Here is a 21,296-nt window from a genome sequence, read left to right as displayed (position 1 = left end):
CACTGCGCTAAAATTATCGCGATTCTGAAGTGCATCCTACGAAATGGATTTTCCATGTTGTGCTAACAAGGGTTAAATTGTCGTGTCGGTTTCCTGTGTGGTAAGAAGAAAGAGTAGGATAAAAACACACAAGCGAAAAAGATTGAAGCGGCTTCATTCATTCTGTGCCTTTGGTAGTAATTGGGGCGAATTTTTGCTCTTTGTGGGGCCCGTTCCGCTGTATTGTGTAGTCGGCATGGAGGGGGTGGAACCCGTGGCCTCGTACATCTCCCCTACCTGCTTGATACCCAGGACAATGATAGCCATTGGCAAAGTAAGCCCTGCCTTTCATTTAACGCAATGTCGTATTTTGTTTCTGCTGCGTAGATTAGAGAGCGATATGATATGGAATGTTGTTATACCAATAACGTGTGTGTTCGAAAATTCTCACAACTTTACAAACTCTGTTAGCGGCTTCTATACCTTCATTGTTTTTTTCTTGGTTCATTTTTTTTAGGAATTTTTTAATATCTGGTTTTTCGCTGTGTATTAGAACAAGAGGGTTTCTGTTTCACTGAATGCAAATATTTGTACTCGTGTATTCACACTTGCATGTCAACCTTGTAGGACGACTGTTTTACGGTTTTACATTTGATTCTTATCGAAAGAGCGTGCAGAAATCATAGATGTTTCTGATTACATCAACTCTAATTATGGGTGCGGGAGTTTCTCGGAGGGGAGGGGTTTCCATAATCTATTTTTCTTCCCAGATGTGGGGGTTAATTTTTTCACTGCAAAAAAAACTATAATCTCGGCTTAAGATGACGTACGCCAGTTGCTACATCATGTCCATTCATTAATATTTTGTCAGTCCTAGGGCTTCCAAAATCTTGGTATGGTTTAACAAATCCGCGGGAAACGGAATTCATGGTTAAACATATGACCCTGCGAATCAAGTTTGGGTCGTGACCCATAGCCAAAAATCCCTGGCTGTAAGAGGATTTGTACGACCCATTTTGGAAGCCCGTGTGAATTACGTTTGTGTCTCTTCAATTTCTTATTCTATTCCTACACTTGTTTACATCTAGCGAATAGGTGCGCGAAATGAATAAATTACATTTTTATGGCATCGGTTAATATTATTTATAGTTACGAAAAATATTCGATTAATCGATTGCAAATTTTTGATTAGCCAGTTTAAAATTTTAATCGATTCCCAGCCCTAGTTGTGACCCATAGCTCAAGAATCCCCGGCAGTAAAATGAATTATAACAGTGGTTGTCAACCCTTGGAACCCCGCAGCCCGCTAAATCTCTTTTGTGTGAGTGAAAGGCCCGGTCATACACACAATTAACAAGAAATTAATGGGAAAAACGAAAGTGCGAATCACTCGCGGCCCGGTGTGACTAGTGTCAAAGCCATATACTGGGCCGTGGTAGAGAAACACTGATCTATAATAGTGTTTCTCAACCGCCGGGCCCTGACTTCATTTATACCGGGCCGCGAGTGATTTGCCATTTCATCTTTCCTTATTCATTTTCCGTTGGCCGTGTTTTTGACCAGGCCTTCGACTCACAAAAATGAATGAAACCGGTCCGCTGGCTGGAAAAGTTCAAGAACCACTGATCTATAAAACTAGTTTTGGAAGCTCCTGGGAATCAAGTTTGAGCCGTGACTCAAGAATACTCGGCTGTGAGTGGGTTTATACCAGTGGTTTTCTCAACCTTTTCAAGCCCGCGGCCCGGTTTCATTCTCTTTTGTGAGTCGAAGGCCCGATCAAGCACACGATCAACGGAAAATGAATGAGGAAAAATATGAAACGGATAATCACTCGCGGCCCGGTGGTTGAGAAATACTGGTTTATACGACTCATATCTTCGTAGCCCCCACGGCCCATAGGTCAAGAACTCCTGATCTATAGTTTCAAAGAAAATGCAGAACACATTCGGAGTTCCAATCAAATGACAGTTGACCAATGCTGGGCCAAATGGGTTTAAAAAAAAAACTGGTACACGAATCATTCGGTTCAAAATTCGTATCGTACGTATAATGATACGAATAATACATCCGGTAATTTTTTTTTAATGAATTTATGGTTTTAAATTATTCCAGTGAGAGTTTTGGTTCTCAAAAGATGAGACATGAGTGTTTAAGGAAAACGTGTAACACGAGACGTTGACCTCTAGATGGCACGATGAACGACGTGCACGTGTGTCCCGGATCTGCTTAGACAGAATGCGTTCCGCGACCGTTTTTCCCCCCCCCCCCCAATTTCTTTTTGTGTCCAACTTTTTAAGCAAGTCGTCTTGAACTTCTGACAAAACTCGATGAGTGATCCACAATGGTTATCTAAAATATTCTCTTTCCTTCTTGAGCTATTGTAAAAGTGTCCCCTCTCTCTCCGAATCATTTTTTGTAAGGGCTTTTATGTCGAGGGTCTGAAGAAGTTCAGATTTCGTGATTACATATTAATACCTATCTCGGCAGATATTCTGGACTGACTGAGGGGATCAACCCCCACCCCCATCTTGAAGAAGGTTATTGCTTCTACCTACATGGGGGACCCAAATTTGCTCTTTTTTTTTTTTTAACTTAATCGTACGTTGGTGTTTTAAAGTTCATGAGTGGTTAGTTACTCGTGTTATAAATAATTTTTTGAGCTTGAAAATAATTTATATAATGTATTGTGAACTTGAGTATCAAAGTAGTCCTGTACTAATTGTACAGGGCTTGACAAATTGGAAGAAACTTAAGTGCCAACAAAACTTTTTAGGAGTGAAGCATGTTAGTCTTTGGTAAGAAAAACAGTCATAAATGATGTTTTTTAAACTTTGCCTTCTTGTTGACTCGCCTTTCCATGTTGGAGACACATTATTATGAAATCAGAAAATTTTGTGTTATCCTTACACTTCAACAGCAACTTCGCCGCTGTGGTGGTCGAGTGGTTATAGTGACGGACTCGCGATGCGAGGACACGGGTTCGAACCCCACAGTGGTGGTCGGCTGAAGTTGGTTTTCTGTGATTCCCAACTTCAAGGCGCAAATGCGAGCCGATCTCCCCGTTAAAAAGTCTCGCCACAGAGAGCAACAGTCCTACAACGATAAACCATTCAATCATAACACTTCACTCATAGTTAGAAAAACTAGTGGCATATGGCAGCGCTACACATAACAAGCATTACAGAGAAACAAAAAAAACTTCACATCAGGTTTCACTACACGTACACGCACATTCCCGCATGTACCGATTCGTTGGGGGGTTCCGCGGGCGGGGAGTGCACGTGTGGTGTAGTAGGTAGGGCCTCCAAAAAATGGCTCGGGGATCCATGATGTTCTTAAGTCAGCCACCTCGTTGGGCAATTTGCATGTTGTGGCGTTGTATTTGTATTTGTATAACAGTCATAAGTAGAAAATTTTAGGCGCCAATACCGATTTTCTAGTCGACATGGCGATTATTCAAGCTCTGCATTAGTATTTCAAATAAAGATTGGTTTTTGAAGTGCTTGTTCCGTGATTTTGGTTTTATCGTTATCATGTGGTATGACACGGGTTTTTCCAGAGATTATCATGGTTATGAAAGTTCTCTCTTTTAAAAAAAAAATGTGAAAGTAAAATTACCAAAGACAAACTGCAATCAGTTGTCAAAAGCAACGCAATCAAGCGCATGATAAGTTGCTGTTTTGCCTTATCGATATGTTCTTTACTTCCCTCAGTTAAAAATAAAAACAGCAAGATTTCGCAAAAATATCGCGAAAAGTACTTGACTAGGACCACCTGCCTTTCCACCGATCTCCAGTATACATGAAAAAAAAAGAGAAGATAACATTCAAATGGTAACACTTCGTTATTTTCGTCTCTACGTCGTTATTACGTACCACCCATGTTGTTTTCGAATCGTTACACCATAACAGACAATGATCCTCACCTTTCAAACTTGAACTTTCTTTTGGTGAAATTGGTTGAATAGGATATCAGGCTCACCTTAAAGATGCGTACATTTCCACCCAAAGACTTCCCGTGGTAGCTTCTACATTATATTTGTTCACTTACATACTAGTCGTTCATAAATTTGTTCTTGTATTACGTAACCGAACTAGTTTCATCGGATGAAGTTCTTGATAATACTTGGCAATAAGCAAAATGAAGTAGCGTGATTTTTGTTTAATGACCGCATGAAATTTTACGAAATGTTGCGCAACAGCACTGTATACCACGGAATTTTCAAGTTGAGGTCCAGGAGTGGAGAAAGACCTTCTGGGTTTAACCTGTTTTAGAATTAAAACCTCCATGTGGTGCGATTCGAAATCGGAACTGATTGAGGCACTAATTGGTCATTTTAAAATGAATAAAACACGCTTTGGTGACACATATGTGATTCTTCAAATCCAAATTCCAAGAATTTCTTATTTTTAAGCATTCGTATAGCGCCACTCTGTCGTTTACCCCGAAGGTGCAGTATTAAGTAAAGATGTGTGTGGTTATTCTATTCATTCCTTCTCTGTTAAGAACGCTGTAGGTGGAATTCAAGAGAATCCTCATTCCCCTACGTCGTTTGAATGTACGAAATCCTGTTTTTGGAAACACGGAATACAAACGAGCTTCTGTGTGTTTATTGCCTTGGTGGGGATTTCCCGTCCACCGCCTTTCACATATAATACACAAAACGACTTCCTCCCCCCGATTCCTCATTCAGAGACATCTCAATTTAAGAAAACAATTTGCTATTCTACACTGCTACCATCTGCTGGGCGTCCCCTTACCTCGAACGGGATATGGATCCCTACAATATATACAGTATCTTGTGTTATGTCTTCTTCTTAGAACTCTTGTAATATTGAGGGTAGGGAAGAGGAAAAAAAAACAAGACCACGCGTTTGTTGGACGACCTTTTATGTAAGATGACTCATGATTTTCTGGTGTTTCCCACGCGGAACTGCTCTTTTTTTTTTTTTTTTTTCTAATTTAATTTCTGTCATCCAGTGCTCTCAGTTGCTCATTCTATAAATGGAGAATTTATTACACGTTAAAATAAATATTAGCTGTCACATCTCGTTTGTTATTCTTCCATCTCGAACGGAAACTCATCAAGCTTCATCACTTGCGTTTTCCTCAGGTCTATATTTTTCCGATCAGTGTTGTCAACAGTACAAAAATTGAACAACTAGAATTATTGAAATTCGCACGAAAAACAACTAAAATCGTGATCCAAACGACTACAAACTTTTTTTTTCCTCAGTAATATTTCAATGATGTAACTTGGTTTGCTTTGCAACTAGATGGGTATTTTTTCCAACTAAGTTGGCAAATACTGTTCCCGATCTCAAACAATTGCTCATTCTATCTGAAGGGTAAAACTATCTCGGCTACCAACAACTGCTCTCTGTGACGTCAATTTTTCTCATTTCACAAACAATCGTTTTTCCCTCCTGTAGCACAAGACTATCTCCGGCGGCTATATAACGAATGATTTCAATTTTTCCAATATTTTCAAACAATCGTTTTTCCCCACATGCGAAACGAAATTAGCTCGGCTTCCATAATACGTGGCTTAAAGTCTAGCGAAGGTTGTTGTTAAAATAGAACACTTATAATGTCATAGTCGGGCATGATATTGAAATTATCATGAGGATGTGAAGTAGGATGCGTGGTGACCCTTTCAAGAATCTAGAATTCCCCGCATTGACATTTGGCTCACCAAAATGTACTTCCAACATTTTTTTTTGTTTGTTTCACTAGACTCTTATGTACTAGTAACTTCAAACTTGATGGATCGACAGGATGTTGGGACCAATCCCCCCTTCTTTGGACACGAAAATATCACCGTCTAACGAATGCTTAAAGGACGTTCTCAAGTTCTTGCCCTATTATAGGTCAACCGACGTCCTATGAGTATAAAGTTTCGTTAATATCTTAAACTTTTTTAATATTAACAGTCAAAGAAACTTCTTACCGCCACGTGTCTGAATGATAGTGTTCATTCGTCATTCCCGCCCCTGTTTTTATAATGATGTAAAGGCGCGGATCATTTAATGTAAGCATTCGCAATTGGTTGTTCAGTAATTTGTACGGTGTTGTAAACGATTCTTGAATTATTTGAACTGGACCCACCTGGAATCGGGTTTTTTTCAACAAAGGAAGTTTGCGTACTCACGAGCGGATTATAACTGCGGCAGGGAGGTCGTACGTTACAAGATCAACCCGCTAATGTATACGCGTCTCAAGATTTAAATAGCGGCTCTTGGGCAACAACGGTATGCCAGGTGTGCATTTACAGGTGTTTTAACATTTAGTCAGTGAGAGTTTGGTTACCTTCATCAGCAAATGTGTTTTCTCGGCGGCTTTTGTTTGCCTACTTGTTGTTCTTTTTTTTTTCTTTCTTTCTTCCGTTTCTTTTAAATTCTCTACAATGAATGATGTAAATAGTTTTTTGCGAAGAAAATGGGTTCGGACTCGACCCAATTAAGAACTACCAGTGGTTGTCGCGTTTCCGTTGATTCTTAGCAGCAAGGTGGTGTTGCGCGTTCCAGGACGGTGTGTTTGTGATGATCTTATCACGGTATTATGTTAAAACAATACATTACATTGAAGTGTTTCGAAAGAGGGCTTGGTGGTCATAGGCCTAAGACTGATATTTAAAACAAAAGAAGCAAGCCTTTGTCGGTCATAACCTTAATACCCGTTATCATCATTTCATTCTCCTATTTGTTTTTTCTCTATTTTTGCTGTTAAATTTTTTCTGTTTATGCATGGTGGATGGAATTACTAAGAAGCTGCAACTGATGTGCTATCAAACATACGTACAAATACAAAGGCCGCAACAGACAAAATACCCAACCAGGTGGCTGAAAAAAGATGCCCATAAAAAATATGGATGTTGAACATACAGGGTGTCCTGTAGTGCTATCACGGCCTTGATCCCGTCAATCGTCCGTCGTAGAGGTATGATTCCAATTTAAAAAATACTAAACAGGCGTTCAAAAATTACCCTGTACAAGTTTTGAGAGTGAAAATACGGTGTGTAACAAAATAAAAAAATAAAAATAAATTTACGCCCCCCCCCCCCACCGTGTTCTAACTTCCAATTAGAAAGTTGTCGCCCTGTCTCTCCCGGTGCCAACAAAAAAAAATTGATGTTTATAAGTGCAATCGTCATAAAGATATTCGCATTCGAAAAACGGAGGGAATTTGTGAAAGAACAGCGTTAAATGAGGGTAAAACGGTTTTCCGCATTTAACGCTGTTCTTTCACAAATTTCCTCCGTATTTCGAATGCAAATATCTCTATGAATGTTGCACTTAGAAACGTGGATTTTTTTTTATTGGCATCAGCAGAAACAAGGCAACGATTTTCTAATTCGAAATCAAAGCACAGGGGACCGTATAAAAATTCAGATTTTTTTATTTTGTAACACACTGTATTTTCACTACATAAACTGTTACAGGGTAATTTTTGAACGCTTGTTGAGTATTTTTTTAAATTGGAATCATATACCTCTACGACGGATGGTTGATGAGATAAAGGTCGTGCTAGCACTTACGGGACACCCTGTATATCTAAACTATATCAAAAATACGGCAACCCAATAAAAGCAATAAAACACCAGCAATTATGATAAAATATAAATACACTTCCCATAAAAAAAATTATGGTCGTCTCATAGACATAAAATGTTTTTCTTTTTAAAAATTATAATTGAAATTCTTTTCTATCTGTGAATTACTCTGTCCGATGTTTAAGGTAGATCAGATCATAGGTTTCCAACGTTTCAGTTCACGCGGAACACTGGTGGCTACGGGCACCCAAACAAACACAAATATTTCTCCTGATACGGGTATTTCAGTGTAACATCATTGAAAAATATTTATAGCTTTTGATACCGCGGAACCTTAGAAAATTTCTCACAACACCACCAGTTGAGAGACCTATAGATTAAATCAAGAGTCGGCAACCGAATTCACTCCTGGCTTGACGCCTTTTCACTTACCAAAGATCGACTCGATGCAATAAACAAAAATCTGTAGAAAAATTACGTTTTGTCTTTTATGGGATCGTCCCCAATCCTTCAAGTGCAACAGTAAATATCAACAAATTATGCTTCCATAAATGTTTGGTGATAATTTTGAGAAGGAAAAAAACCGATACAAACAAAATGGCCTTGCCATTAATAGGAATAGGGCTCGTGATCGTTGCCAATCACTGGATTAGGTAGATAGTTTTGTAAATTTTTATTCCATTACGATCCACGAAGTCTGACATTGATCGAATAATCACTGAATTTCTTGGCCATCTTTGAAGAGGTATGAATTGCCATATTTCAAGAGACAGAAAAAAAAAATTGATGTCGAGATCCAGACGTGGATGAAATTCAATGATTCACAGATGTGTGTGTGTTCTCTTTTTTAATGACCTGTCTGGTCTTAACGGCGGCTAATCTAGACGTCTTTTTCGCTTTTAATTTCTTACAGCAAGAGCAAAACGACGAATACTTCGAACACAACGTGAAGAAGTACGAAAAGGCATCTCATCACCACCACCACCATCATCACAAAAAGCACAAGACTATTCCGGAACCATCTATTGAAAGCAAGAAACATGGCAAACACAGCCAAGAGGTCTGTCATTTCAAATTATAATTTCATCGCGGAGAATGTTTTTTTTTTTTTTTGCATCACTAATATTTTTACGCAAACTCAACAAAAGTATATTATAGAGAGAGGTAATTTTTTTTCTTCTTCTCCCAAATTATCATTCCTTTGATGTTCAACTGAAATTACATTAACGTTTCCTTTTTCCTGGTGTTATTTGGTTGTTTTACGTATTCGTTGAGAACGCTCTAACGAATAGACAAAGTGTTTCAACTCCCCACAAAGAACCAACCAAATCATCTTTCACCATTTTTCATCCGTTGGTTTTCGTTTTTTTTGATATATTCGTTGGTCTCACTTCCTGGGACATAATAACAGCGCCTTCACCTTTGTTATGAATGGTGTTCCACTCGAGTAATTCTTTTTTCCCCCCTTGTTGTTGAAAATGTGAAATAAATATAGTTCGTTGGACCCCACTATCCGCAGATGATGTAAAATATTATATATATATATATATATATTTTTTTTTTATGTATACTATATATTTTCTTTTTAACATTTTCTGTTGAGGGATCTCTTACTCAAAATAGGTTTCCTGAACTATCGCAAATGGAATCGTCCCATGCGTTCCGTTATGAATCAACGAGCGAGATGGAGGAGGTTCCAGACTAAACAAAATTTTCAGTGTGTTATTATTCTGTATGTTTTTTCTTCTCAGGTTAGTCAGAAGAACATGTATCCCCCAACTAGAAGTTTTTGAAAGTGTGACAGTGTGTTTGACTTTTTTTTTTTGCAACGGAGTTCCAGTGGAAGTTTATTGTACCATATGTTTGTTGACAATGTCAAGTTTATTCATACACAACAGTTGTTAGTGGAGTCCTTACCAGTCTTAAGGCCGGTTTACACGCACCGTTTTGTCGTCCGTTTTGGGGGGGACCAAACCGGTCTGAAAATCGTGTCATTTTTTGGGGGTGTCTACACGCAACGATTTTTCAACCGTTTTATCGTGCGATCCAGCTTGTGACTGTTGATGGATGTCCACAATGGAAGACGCGCTCTTGCTATTCACTCTTTACCAATTGTATCAGTTGCAGAAGAGCAGGAAGAAAAATAAAAGAAATCGCAGGTCAGAGACATAATTTACTATATTAAAGGATCGATGAAGTGGAGGGAACATAATATAAAATCAAAACACAAAAAAAAAGAAACGAACTATTCACAAAAAACGAAAGTTACCCAACAAAAAAATGTTGGTGCACTGCCATGGGTGGAGATATGCCTGGGGGGAATGCACCCCCCCCCCCCAGCGTCAAAATTGAAGTCGACAGATATTTTGTATATGCGTATATATAAATTGACATTATCGTCATGCCCCTTCCCCCCAGACTTCCAAGTCTATCTCCGCCTATGCGCAGGGCAAGAAAAATACGTACAACTGAGGTCGATAAAAGGCAAAAAGTGCCCTGAAATATGTCTTCTGATACGTGGATTTTATACTTTGAATGGAGTCTATAAAGCCTATAATACCATTTCAACTTTCGGGGGTCGCCGAGAGATGTGCAAAAAGTTTGACCGTTTTCTTCGTAATTGTTTACTTAATCCGAGGTGGCCTCGGTCCGATCCTCCTCGAATTATCGAGAGACTGCCGTAACTCTCTACTTGAGTTAAAATACCACTTTCAGAAGTTTCTCGATAAGCAAAATGGATTATGGCGTGCAAAACATTTCGTACTACCCTCAGCCCGAAATTCCGTATCTACATATATAAAAAGTTTTAGGTGCCAATACTGATCAAAAAATGTTTTTGACCGGTTCAGCAATTGCAGATCGCAAAGTTATAATTAAAAAAAGTACTTTATTTATACAGCCAAACACGGTTAAAATGATATCGAAGATTCTGCGAAATTTTTTTGGTACAAACGATTCGTCCTTAGTAGAGCCCGGAAGTTCAGGCAAAATGCCACATAAATGTTTTTTTTTTACTTATTTTTAAACTTTTCCGGTAAAAATGCCTTTTTTGAAATTATCGTGCCATAAATGCCTATTTTACCAGTTTTAAGTTTATTAGTGAATTTCAGAGGCATAATCTATAAAACTTGAATATTACGGGCATTGAAAACTTCAAAAAAAAAATCGCTCTTTTTAAAATTTCACAAATCTCAGTATTACTTATCGTCAGAAAGCCGCCTTCCCCAGCCCCATTTAGACGCAACTAAGTGATCTGAGAGATTGGTGTTGGCATGTATTAATTTTGCTTTGACCGGATGATATTAGCCGTGAATGATTTTGTTTCAGATGAACGCAGTCCGTGTTAGAAAAGCGGAGGAAAGTTAGAAATTTGTTTCTCCTCACAGGCTTCATATAATATGTCTCGCTCAGGCATTCGACTGCGTTGTATGTGTATAATGGACCGATGATTGTCCGAAAAGGTCTTGAATTGGCAACATGGCTTATGGAAGGTGGAATAGGAGCAAACAGGGCTCTGGGGCCCATGTTGTTTGGCTTTATTTTTTGCACCGTAAATGCACTGCAAACAACCATGGTTATTTATTAAACATGCACATTTAAAATCGATTAAATTGACTAGAGCTCCCCCTCATGGGTGTGTGACAGATGCGGTCATGCAGGGCCCCACGCTTGAAGTAGTCTTGTATACGTAGTAATATAAAAATATTTTTTTCTTTTTACAAAAATAGAACACGATAGCCATGTTTCAACTACAGAAATGATAATGATTATTCAAAATGATACGACAAATAAACGAGAATCATTCGCAACTCGAGATAGCTCCACAGATCATTATCCCTACCGACCCCGCGTCTGGTAATCGTGGCCCTGGAATTAGCAACCTAATCCTGACGGTCTAGTAAAATTTTATTTTTGACTTGAAATCCATTTAACTTAAATAATAATGCAGTTATTATACATTGTAATTAAAATAATAGACGGATTAAGTACAATCGATTTTTCAGCTATTTTTTGGGCCCTCAATACCTTAGTTTTTAGTTATTTGTAGTTTTTTTTTCCATTAAAATTATGTCTTTTTTTTGTGCCTATTTTATTCATTTTTAGTGCCTTTTTGCCTGCCTATTTCGACCATCTTTAGTGCCTAAACTTCCGGGCTCTAGTCATTACAAGCGAGGCTGACGTACTTATTTTTTGGATCAAAAATGTAATCAGATGAAATCAAATATAATGTAAATAAAGTGTTCATTGACCATAATTGATCTAGAACAGTACGGTGAATTGGGATCATAAATACGAGGCATCACCAATTTTTGCTAAAAATATAACCGATTGTAGGTAGAATTATCGAAAATTGGGAAAAATGGGGAATTTTCTTAAAAAGACATGCCATAAAAACAAAAGAAAGAGTGACAAAAAAATGAATCGTTGTAACCGAGGGCGTTGAATTTCTTCGACGTTGTAAGCAACGTTCATGAAAATTCTTCTGTATGGGAATTAGTCATTCCGCCAAGAATTGTTGTTATAGAAAAATTGTCATTAAAACCGCGATCGTTATAAATAGGTCTAACTGGGAAAAATAAATTCAGGAAATTAAAATAAAATACAGGGGATCCCGCTTATAACGTTTCAAAAAACCGCCATGAGGAAACGTTGTAAGCGGGAAAACGCTTTTAACGGGAAATCTTAATGAGAATCACCTAGACACCCCCCCCCCCCCCAAAATTATTTGCATCAAGCGCGAAAACGTTATAAATGGGGACGTTATGACCGGGATCGACTGTACACGAAAATTCATTCGATAAAAAAAAAAGGGTACGAGGAGGGAAAAACTGACGACAAAATGGAAACGCGTTTACACGCACCCTTTTATCGTAGGATTTCACGGAAACTATTGCTCGACCACCAGATTTTTTGACGCGACCTTGAACCACTTGACCTTCGATTTTTTCCGTCTACACGACACCATCTTATCGCAGACACTCCCTCTTTTCCCCAAAACGGACGACAAAACGGTGCGTGTAAACCGGCCTTTACCTCTACTGCCGTATTGCTCTCTTATATATGCATACACTCTACGTCAGCGTTTCTTAACCACCAGGAGTGAATCTCAAATCTAAATATCCGGTCTGTGGACCAGAGATGATTTCATAAAATAGGATGAGTTATTGACAGGGTTAAAAGTTTGGTTGGAATCAAATCGGGACTATGCAAACATACGCATTTATTATGCCCCACCCGATATGAAAAAAAGTTATTTCAGTTGGGCCTAGAACTTAAAGATGTTAATATACGCTGCTCTATCGCATACGCTTGACTATGAGATGGCCCTTCAAATATTAAACTGTGTGAATACAGGGCATCGTAATAATAGGCAATTTTTTACTCTCACATAATACAACTTCCTAATTTTGGAGACTAAAAGTTAGGGGGAAACCTCGTCTTACAGTCGTTTAATTAGTTCCCTCCCGCTTTGATGCTCGTGACTAACTCCGTCACTTATCGTCGACAATACAGTTTTGACTTTAACACGCATCTGCAATTGAAATAAATGATTAAATGCAATGGAAAACACATGTTTTTAACATACGACATTTACTAGGAAATGATACTTTCTTGCCGTTTCGATCGAATTCCTTGACTGATAGAAGACTTTATGTTGGAGAAATCCAGATGTGTTGATCGTTAGATCTTGAATTGCTTTTCAATTTTAGGCTAAAGAAAAGAAACACGTTCCGAAGCATTCCCCCGTCGAGGTTTCTCCAATAGAAGCAGAAGTCCAAGCCGATGTCAAAACCGGTCATAAGCAATTAGCTGTCGAAGAAACTAAACATCATCAAGATGGCATGCATTTGCAAGACCTTACTTATCCGGAAAGACAGCAAGAGGCTGCCAATCACAAGGATGAAAAAAAGCGATCCCACCAACGAGAGAAGAAGCACCACAAGAGCCAACATTCAGCAGATCACAAAGGTTGGTACCACCGTATGAATTTACTGACTATGTAATGTATATACAAGACGTCTTCAATGTCAGGAGCGGCTCGAACTTACCTGCCGCCCGGGTCCGAAGCATCATGTGCCGCCCCTGAAGGCTATCCTGGGGGGGGGGGGTAACAAGGCTCCACTCTGGGTGACCTCGGGATAAACCTGATTTTTTTCAGAAGAAAAGCGCACACCATTGTTTAGCGTGAAAAATGTCCGTGACCACACGTCCCGCTTTTAAAGCAAAATTCTTTTATCGTTCTTAACAATGCCACAGATAACTTAATCCTCAAAATAACTGCAGGAGCCCCCATGAAATATTTGGTTTAGGCTGAGGGGGGGGGGGAATGGGGAAGAAGATAAACAGGATGAACAAAACATAAGTGCCGCACGTTTAAAATTCTGTCTAGAGCCGCCCCTGGTAGATCACGTTCTTGTTTCTGGTATCACGGTCCCAGGCCCTGTCTATTCCCTCAAGTTTTCTCAACATCTCCGTTGTCGAGGCATGGCTCAAAAGCGTGATGTCATGTGAATTTTTAAGGTGGGAAAGTTTTAAAAACTTTGGAGTCTAACTGAAGTCTCTACGCTGCCCCCCTCCCTTACAACCTGCCGCCCGGGTGCACCGCACCCCTTGCACCCTCGCTTAAGCAGCCCCTGCTCTATGCCATTGTGCGGGCATCGTGCTGGACTCTAATCGTGAGGATCCAGGTTCGAACTCCGTTGGCGGCACAGTGGTTGTCGGCTGAAGTTGATTTTCTGTGGTTTTCCAACTTCGAGGCGGGAATGCTCTAGCCACCCTCCCATTTAAAATAGTCTCTTTTCGCAAAAACCAGCAACATTCAACATAATACTTACATAGCATGGAAAATTCAAGCATTTGCCATATTCAATTCGAAATACTGAAAACAGATGGCATCAGCAAGAACACGAAACAAGGACAACTCTGACAACATAAAGACGTTACAGGTAGGGTCTGTAAGTTTAATTGTATAATAAATGTTAATTATCTATGAATTGTGAAGGAAGTGTTTGTCTTCAACCGCCACATTCCTTCTACAACACAGGCTACACATACACTCAGAACACACATTCCGGCATGTACCAACTCGTTAGAAATTCCGCAGAGGTGGGTGTATGAGGTGCCAGGGCCGGAAGTAGAGGGGACGGGGGGGGGGGGCAACTGCCCCGAGAGGCAAAATTTAGGGGGCAGCAGTTTTAGGTGGGAACAAAGAACATCGCTACAAAATTTATCGAATTTTAAAGTTGTAGAGGGCGGCAAAATAATGTTTGTCCCCAGCAGCAAAAAATCCTGGTTACGGTCCTGAGTTAAGTAGTTGGTAATTGTAGTAGTAGTAGTGTGCCCAGAAATGAATTTCTACGTTACAATTAATAAAGTAGCCGGTTTTGGCATTAAATTTGGACATTAGCACTGGCCGCTCTCACGAAAAATTGCAGATGAGCCCCCATGCATGGATATGCAACATGGAACAACATGCCGCACGTTTCACAGGAACTACAATAAAGCGCGTAAGTTCGACACACACATAGGCACAGAGCCGGAACTAGAGAGGGCGGAGGGCAACTGCCCCGGGTAGCACAATTTAGGGGGCGGCAGTTTTTTAGGTGGAAACAAAGGACACCGTTACAAAATTATCGAATTTTAACGTTGTTGGGGCGGCAAAAATCCTAGTTCCGGCCCTGTATAGGCAGATCACCTCAGACAACCACCAGGGCGACTGGAAAATATCCCGAGCTTTATCGGTAGCATCAAAGGTGCGTAATGGGGATTCATTGTTCGAAGGCCCTTGTTTCGAAAGCCATATATAAATGAGTAATAAGTTATTGTTGAATGAACAATAAATTATTGTTATACCCGAGGCTTAATCCGCAACACGCCGTTTCTCCATTCGTATGACAGCGCCTTAAAGGTTATGGACCACTGGCATATACAGCGACTTACCGTTCTGTTTACAAGGTCTGATTCAGTGATTCCCAAAGTGGGCAACACAGATACAATATACCAGCGTTTCTCAACCTTTCTGAATCCAAGGACCAGTAAAATGTATGAAACAATTCTTCGGACCTCTTGTGTCCCGTATTACGGGACATTCCTGTATTTCTGGTTGTTCCCAATTATTTTATAGATTTGTCCCGTTTTTTCAACGATGCTCATTTGAATTTGTAATGTTTACTAAAATCGCGAATAACCAGCGTTTTCAAAGCCATTATGATAATTATAGCTATAAATACAGAAATTCATCTCACATATTTGTCAGCTTCAACGTTTTTTTCCTTAATTTTAACTACAGTTGGGAATTTTGAAGACATAACAACGTTTTTGATCGCAATTGACGACGTCCCATTATTTTACCTAAAATTTACGAAATTCCAGTTCTCTCCTTATATTTCTCAATGAAATACATATGATCATTTTGTCATTTGAATGTTTCTTTCATCAAATACATTTTTGTTTCCAGCCATTTGTAGAATGTGTCTAGGTGAACCTAAGCACATGAATATGCAATTTTTATTTGAACCCATACTGGTATTATTAATATCAATATTAAAATAACGGAATAACTTTTCATTCAAGGTAAAATTGAATTACCAAGTTTGCCTGCGGATCGGACCACCTACGTCATCGTTGCGGACTATAGGTTGAGAAACGCTGCAATATACGATCCTGTAGGATCGCTCAAGAAAGAGGAGGGAATTTTTCTCAGCGGGGGGGGGGGAGGGACGAGGAAAAAACGTTTGGGAAATATGGTCTAATTTAGTTGTTCTCAACCTGTGCTCCACGGATGCATATGTAATAATACTGCATGTATATATTTTTCTGTCTCTGTAACCTCACCTCCTCGTCACTGGGTCTAGGTCAATTCGTCGCGCTCAACTTGTCGCGGGACAATTCGTCGCATTCAATTTGTCGCAGCGTCAATTCGTCGTGCTACAAACTCGTCGCGATACAAATTTGTCGCAGGCTCATTTCGTCGCGGTACAAATTTGTCGCAGGCTCATTTCGTCGCGGTACAAATTTGTCGCAGACTCATTTCGTCGCAGTACAAATTTGTCGCAGACTCATTTCGTCGCAGTACAAATTTGAATTGCTTTAAAATTCATATGTTTGTTGTGATCTTATAAATAGGGTAGTTGCTTTAGGCGTAAAAAATTGAACTAATTTTTTTTCTCATTTATTGGAAATGTTCCCCCTGCCCATCTGTTTTAATTTTTAACAAATGAAGGAAAGTATTCATTGAAGTCATTAAATTTTTAAAATTTAATTTTTACTATATAAGCCGCATTTCTGTCGAGATTTCCATTTCTCGCAGTGAGAGATGTTGAAGAGCTCACCCAAATAAAAAATTGAGATCAAATAAATTTTTACATTTTAATTTCCACCGTATAAGCCGCATTTCCCACTTTTTGTCGGGATTTGAGTCCCTGAGTATGGGTTTGAGTCCCTTATAAACGGAATGAATGGCGGTTTTCAGCACCCCCCCCCCCCCTTCAATGTTTCCTTCATGTCGGCACCTTTGACTGGCCAAGGATGCCAGAAGTGTTTGAAACTTGTGGGTTCTTGTCTTGATCTTGAAGTAGGAAATTTTGGTTTCTGAATCATTTCTCTGGTGCTCATACCCATTCCATAAAGTACCCTGGGCACCAACAGCCCAACAGCATCTCTGTCTCTGACACCACTGCAAATGTCACTCGATTTTTGATTTTTTTTTTTTTTCAACTCTAAAGTAACAACTCTCGAGTGAAAAGAATGCAATCAGACTTTCAATTAGCCCATTGTATGTAACTTCGTGTACATGACACTCGAAATTAAAATTAATCGTTAAAGATAGGCTCACTGTAATTTGGGGAATATCATACAAACCGAAATTTTTTCACATGATATTGAAATTTTATCACAGCAAAAATCAGTTATTCAACATTTCAAATTTTTATAACCGAATTTTCAAATATAATTAAACTTTTGTTTGCAGTTAAATTTTCAAATGTAATTGATATTGTAATTTTAATTTCGATGACCTTTCTGCATTGACAAAAATTAATTATTTTCAGTTAACTGCGTGTACACTTTTGTTCATGTTTTTATCTCACGTGTAAGACAACAACCTACATACAAGCTCGCGTGGAACATGTACAGTGAAGAATCGACGGTTCGACGAATTGATTCTGCGCTGTAATATATAAATTGACGTCACGACGAATTGACACGGCGGCAAACTTGTTCAGCTACGAATTGGAGCTGCGACAAATTTGTACCGCGACGAATTGACACTGCGACAAATTTGTACCGCGACGAATTGACACTGCGACAAATTTGTATTGCGACGAATTTGTACCGCGACAAATTGAGGCGCGACGAGTTGAGCGCGACAAGTTGAGTGCGACAAATTGACCGGCTACGCTCGTCACTTGGCCCCCATTGTACCCCTCTCTCTATGTGGAGCCCTCCTGACGTGTATAGTTTTTTTTTTTCCCCATTCTGGCTGGTTCTCTAGTCGGAAACAATTCCGTCACGACTATGCCCTCTGGGGCAATGAGCTTATATCGCGCAAACGACAAAGCCTGGTCGTGCTCGATTCAATCTGCGAATCAGTCTGTGTTTCACGGAGCTCCGCGTGTAGTTTCCAAGAGGGCTCCGCGGCCACATAAGAAAATATAATGTATCAGTAAATAAATGAAGGGGCCTACGATTTTATCTTAAAAAGGGGCTCCTCGAGTCAAAAAGGTTGGGAACCGCTGGTCTAACCTATACAAGATGGTAACTATCGACCGCCCAATAATTACACACGTGATTCCTTGTGAAAAACTAATATGGGAAAGTGTTTTAGTTTTTGATTTGACCCATAATTAATAAGTTATAACTAGGACTTTGAATCGATTAAAAACTTTTAACTGGTTAATCAAAAATTTCTAATCGAACTTTAATCGAATATTTTTTTTGTGACCATATAATATCAATAGATTCTATAAAAATATATTTTATTCATTTCATTCATCTATTCGGTAGATGGAAACAAGTATAGGAATAGGTTAAGAAATTAAGGCTGCCCGCTTCAAGCAACTTAATATATGCTGAACATAATATATATATACATATATAATACATAATTGCCAAAACTTATAATTTTTCTTCACTTGGATCTTGTCGTTTAAAAAAAAATCGGTTATTTTGGTTATTATTCACTGATTTCGAAACTATTTTCGATTATACTGTGTGTGTGTGTGTGTGTGTGTGTGTTTTCTTAGAAACTCCTCTCGAATGGTACTTGTGAGATGAGCTGATGCTTCCAAGGACACGAAAAACTACTGTTCATAGTGAAGACAATAAATTTTGGTGTTGTCTTCTAACCCAATTTGAAAATTGTTGCCCTGCTTCTCCTGATGTCAAAAAAAGGAAAGAATTCCATGTTTCTATGTGCAATATTGATTAAAATATTTAAATTCGAAAAACAGAGCAAATTTTGGAAAAAACAGCATTGAATGAGGGTAAACTGTTTAACCGTAAGAAAGTTGGGAAAAAACAGCATTAAATGCTATTTTTTTCCCAGCAAAATGTCACGCAGAGCTTGGTCACCCGGGGCAAGTACGCATTTTGGCGTCCCCTTGTAATGTTGAAGTAGAGGTTTGAGAATAAAATTTGCGCCCCCTCTGGTCCAGCACCCGGGGCACAAGACCGCCTGCTCCCCCCTAGTTGCGGCCCTGAGGTCACGCGCCCTATTACCTATGCACCCCCCTAGTTGCGGCCCTGAGGTCACGCGTCCTATTACCTATGCACCCTGTATATAAAATAAGATGTCCTGACTGACTGATTCACGGATTCATCATCACCGAGCCGAAACCGCTGAAGCTATAAAAATGAAATTTGGTCAGTATTTTTACTGACTTAGTTAAATACTTACTAAGAAGAGATTTCTCAAAATTCTACCCCACCCCCCTAACGGCGTCGTAAGGGAGTTCAAAGATTTATATGGAGAAATTCTAAAGCTATTTATAAATATGAAATTTGGACAGATGTTTTATTTTATAATGTAGAGATTCACTAAGACGAAATTTTTCAAAATTAAACCCCATAAAGGGGGAATTTTCCTATTACCAAATCCACGCGAGCGAAGCCGCGGGTAACAGCTAGTCGATAACATAAAACTTATCTGCATTAAGTTAATGGCCAAACCAGAGGAAGGAACAGACGAAATGATTTCTTGTAAAAAAAAAATATTGAAGCTTTTTGAGTAACAAAAATTTTTTGTAGTCGTTTTTTGAGGAGTTCACGGATGTTTCATCAATTTTCTTTTCACGAGAAGAATGTCGTAAAAAATGAGGAAAACTTCATCGTTTCTATGAGGAAAAATCGCATCTTCATGTGGTTAAATGACATTGAACCATCATTTTTAGCTGCATAAAAATTTTCGCTCAACAACAAAATTTATTTCTTGATCTTCGGGGTCGGAATATTTATTTATCTTATCATATTTATTTACTTTATATATAAGTTATAAAATTATTTTCAGTTCTTTCTGAGGAGAAATCGCCCGAACCTCAAGAAGAGAAATTATTTGTCGAGCACAATGCCAAAGAACGCGCAATGAAACCTCATCCAGTCCTCGAAGACACTTTCGAACCTCTGAGCGACGAAAAGGTGCACAAAGATTCAAAATCCAAGAAACATCCAAAGAAACAGAAGCAGAAGAAAGCCCACGAAAAATCAAAGAAAGACAAGCACTACAAGAATAAGTCGAAGAAAGAAAAGGTGAAGGATAAAAAGAACAAGAAGACTTCTTGGTAACCAGCTAATAATTCGAAACTACGTTATTGTCCATGCACATACTATACAAACCATTGAGGACAGGGTCCACCATGACAATCTAATGGTAAAATTTCAGTATTAGAGCTTTTGTTTGTTTTTCTTTTATCGCATTAAATTATTTTTACTGGAACAGTATAGGCGCATTCGGCGGAATATCCTTCGTTTGTAAGAAAGATATTTCCTTGACGCATAGGATATATTTTCCATCAAACAATTCAACGAATTTGATTCTTTTGGTTTGTTTTTCCCATGTCTCGAGACATGAATTCTTGGTTGTATATATTATTACATACATCAATTTTGTTCCTTTTCTAACATACACTTTTAAGTGCGTATGATCTATTTTTCGTTTTGTTGAATGTGTAAAAAGAACTGGATTTTTTCATTAAAATATTTTTTCTCCTGACTTGTTGATAATTTTCTTATAAAAAATGGTTAAAAATTTTTAATTTATTCACACCAAATATTGAAGCATGATACAGTAACAAAACTATATTGGAAAAACTGCTGTTTAAAGTATTTTCTAGAACCTATCTGGCACCCCTGAATGAGGATTGCGTGCAAAAATAATAGTAAAAACTGAATAATTATTTTTTTAAGGAAATATATCTGCCATCGCATAAGGTCCGTGCACATAATAGGATTAATTTAATTTTTTTACTTTCAGTGCGATTTTTTTTACCATCCATCGTGACTAAATAAAAGCCTGTCCATTGTTTTAATATCGCTCTCTTCTCATTAAGATTCAATAAAAATCTAAAAACAATTCGTTCATAATAAAAAGACTTTCACATTTCTGCTTGGAATTTAAATGAATATTGTATTCAGAGTGTTAGTGGATCGATCATAAGGGCGTATGCAGAATTTTCTCAAGGGTGGGGGGGTTACGTTTTTCCTGCAAAATGGCACTATAGTCTTGGCTTGGGGGACGCCCCCCCAAGTACGCCATTGACATGACTTGCCA

The 21,296-nt window shown here is 38.7% G+C and overlaps 1 protein-coding gene across 1 annotated transcript in view; it reads left to right on the top strand.

Annotated features, from left to right (window-relative positions):
- The window catches only part of LOC149065502 (uncharacterized), a 28,454-nt gene extending 7,716 nt beyond the window's left edge, over positions 1–20,738 (top strand). The window contains exons 2-4 of the mRNA XM_089254038.1: positions 8,445–8,591; positions 13,243–13,501; positions 20,037–20,738. Coding sequence (XP_089110164.1) covers positions 8,445–8,591; positions 13,243–13,501; positions 20,037–20,311 — 681 coding nt within the window. The 3' untranslated portion in view covers positions 20,312–20,738. The remainder of the gene's footprint in view (positions 1–8,444; positions 8,592–13,242; positions 13,502–20,036) is intronic.
- Positions 20,739–21,296: the final 558 nt, after the last annotated feature.

This window comes from Pholcus phalangioides, unplaced genomic scaffold (assembly GCF_987345545.1).
Source record: "Pholcus phalangioides strain wild (caught in Gottingen) unplaced genomic scaffold, Ppha-v1.0 ptg000039l_1, whole genome shotgun sequence".
Classification (NCBI taxonomy): domain Eukaryota; kingdom Metazoa; phylum Arthropoda; class Arachnida; order Araneae; family Pholcidae; genus Pholcus; species Pholcus phalangioides.
This window is presented reverse-complemented; position numbering and strand designations above follow the sequence as displayed.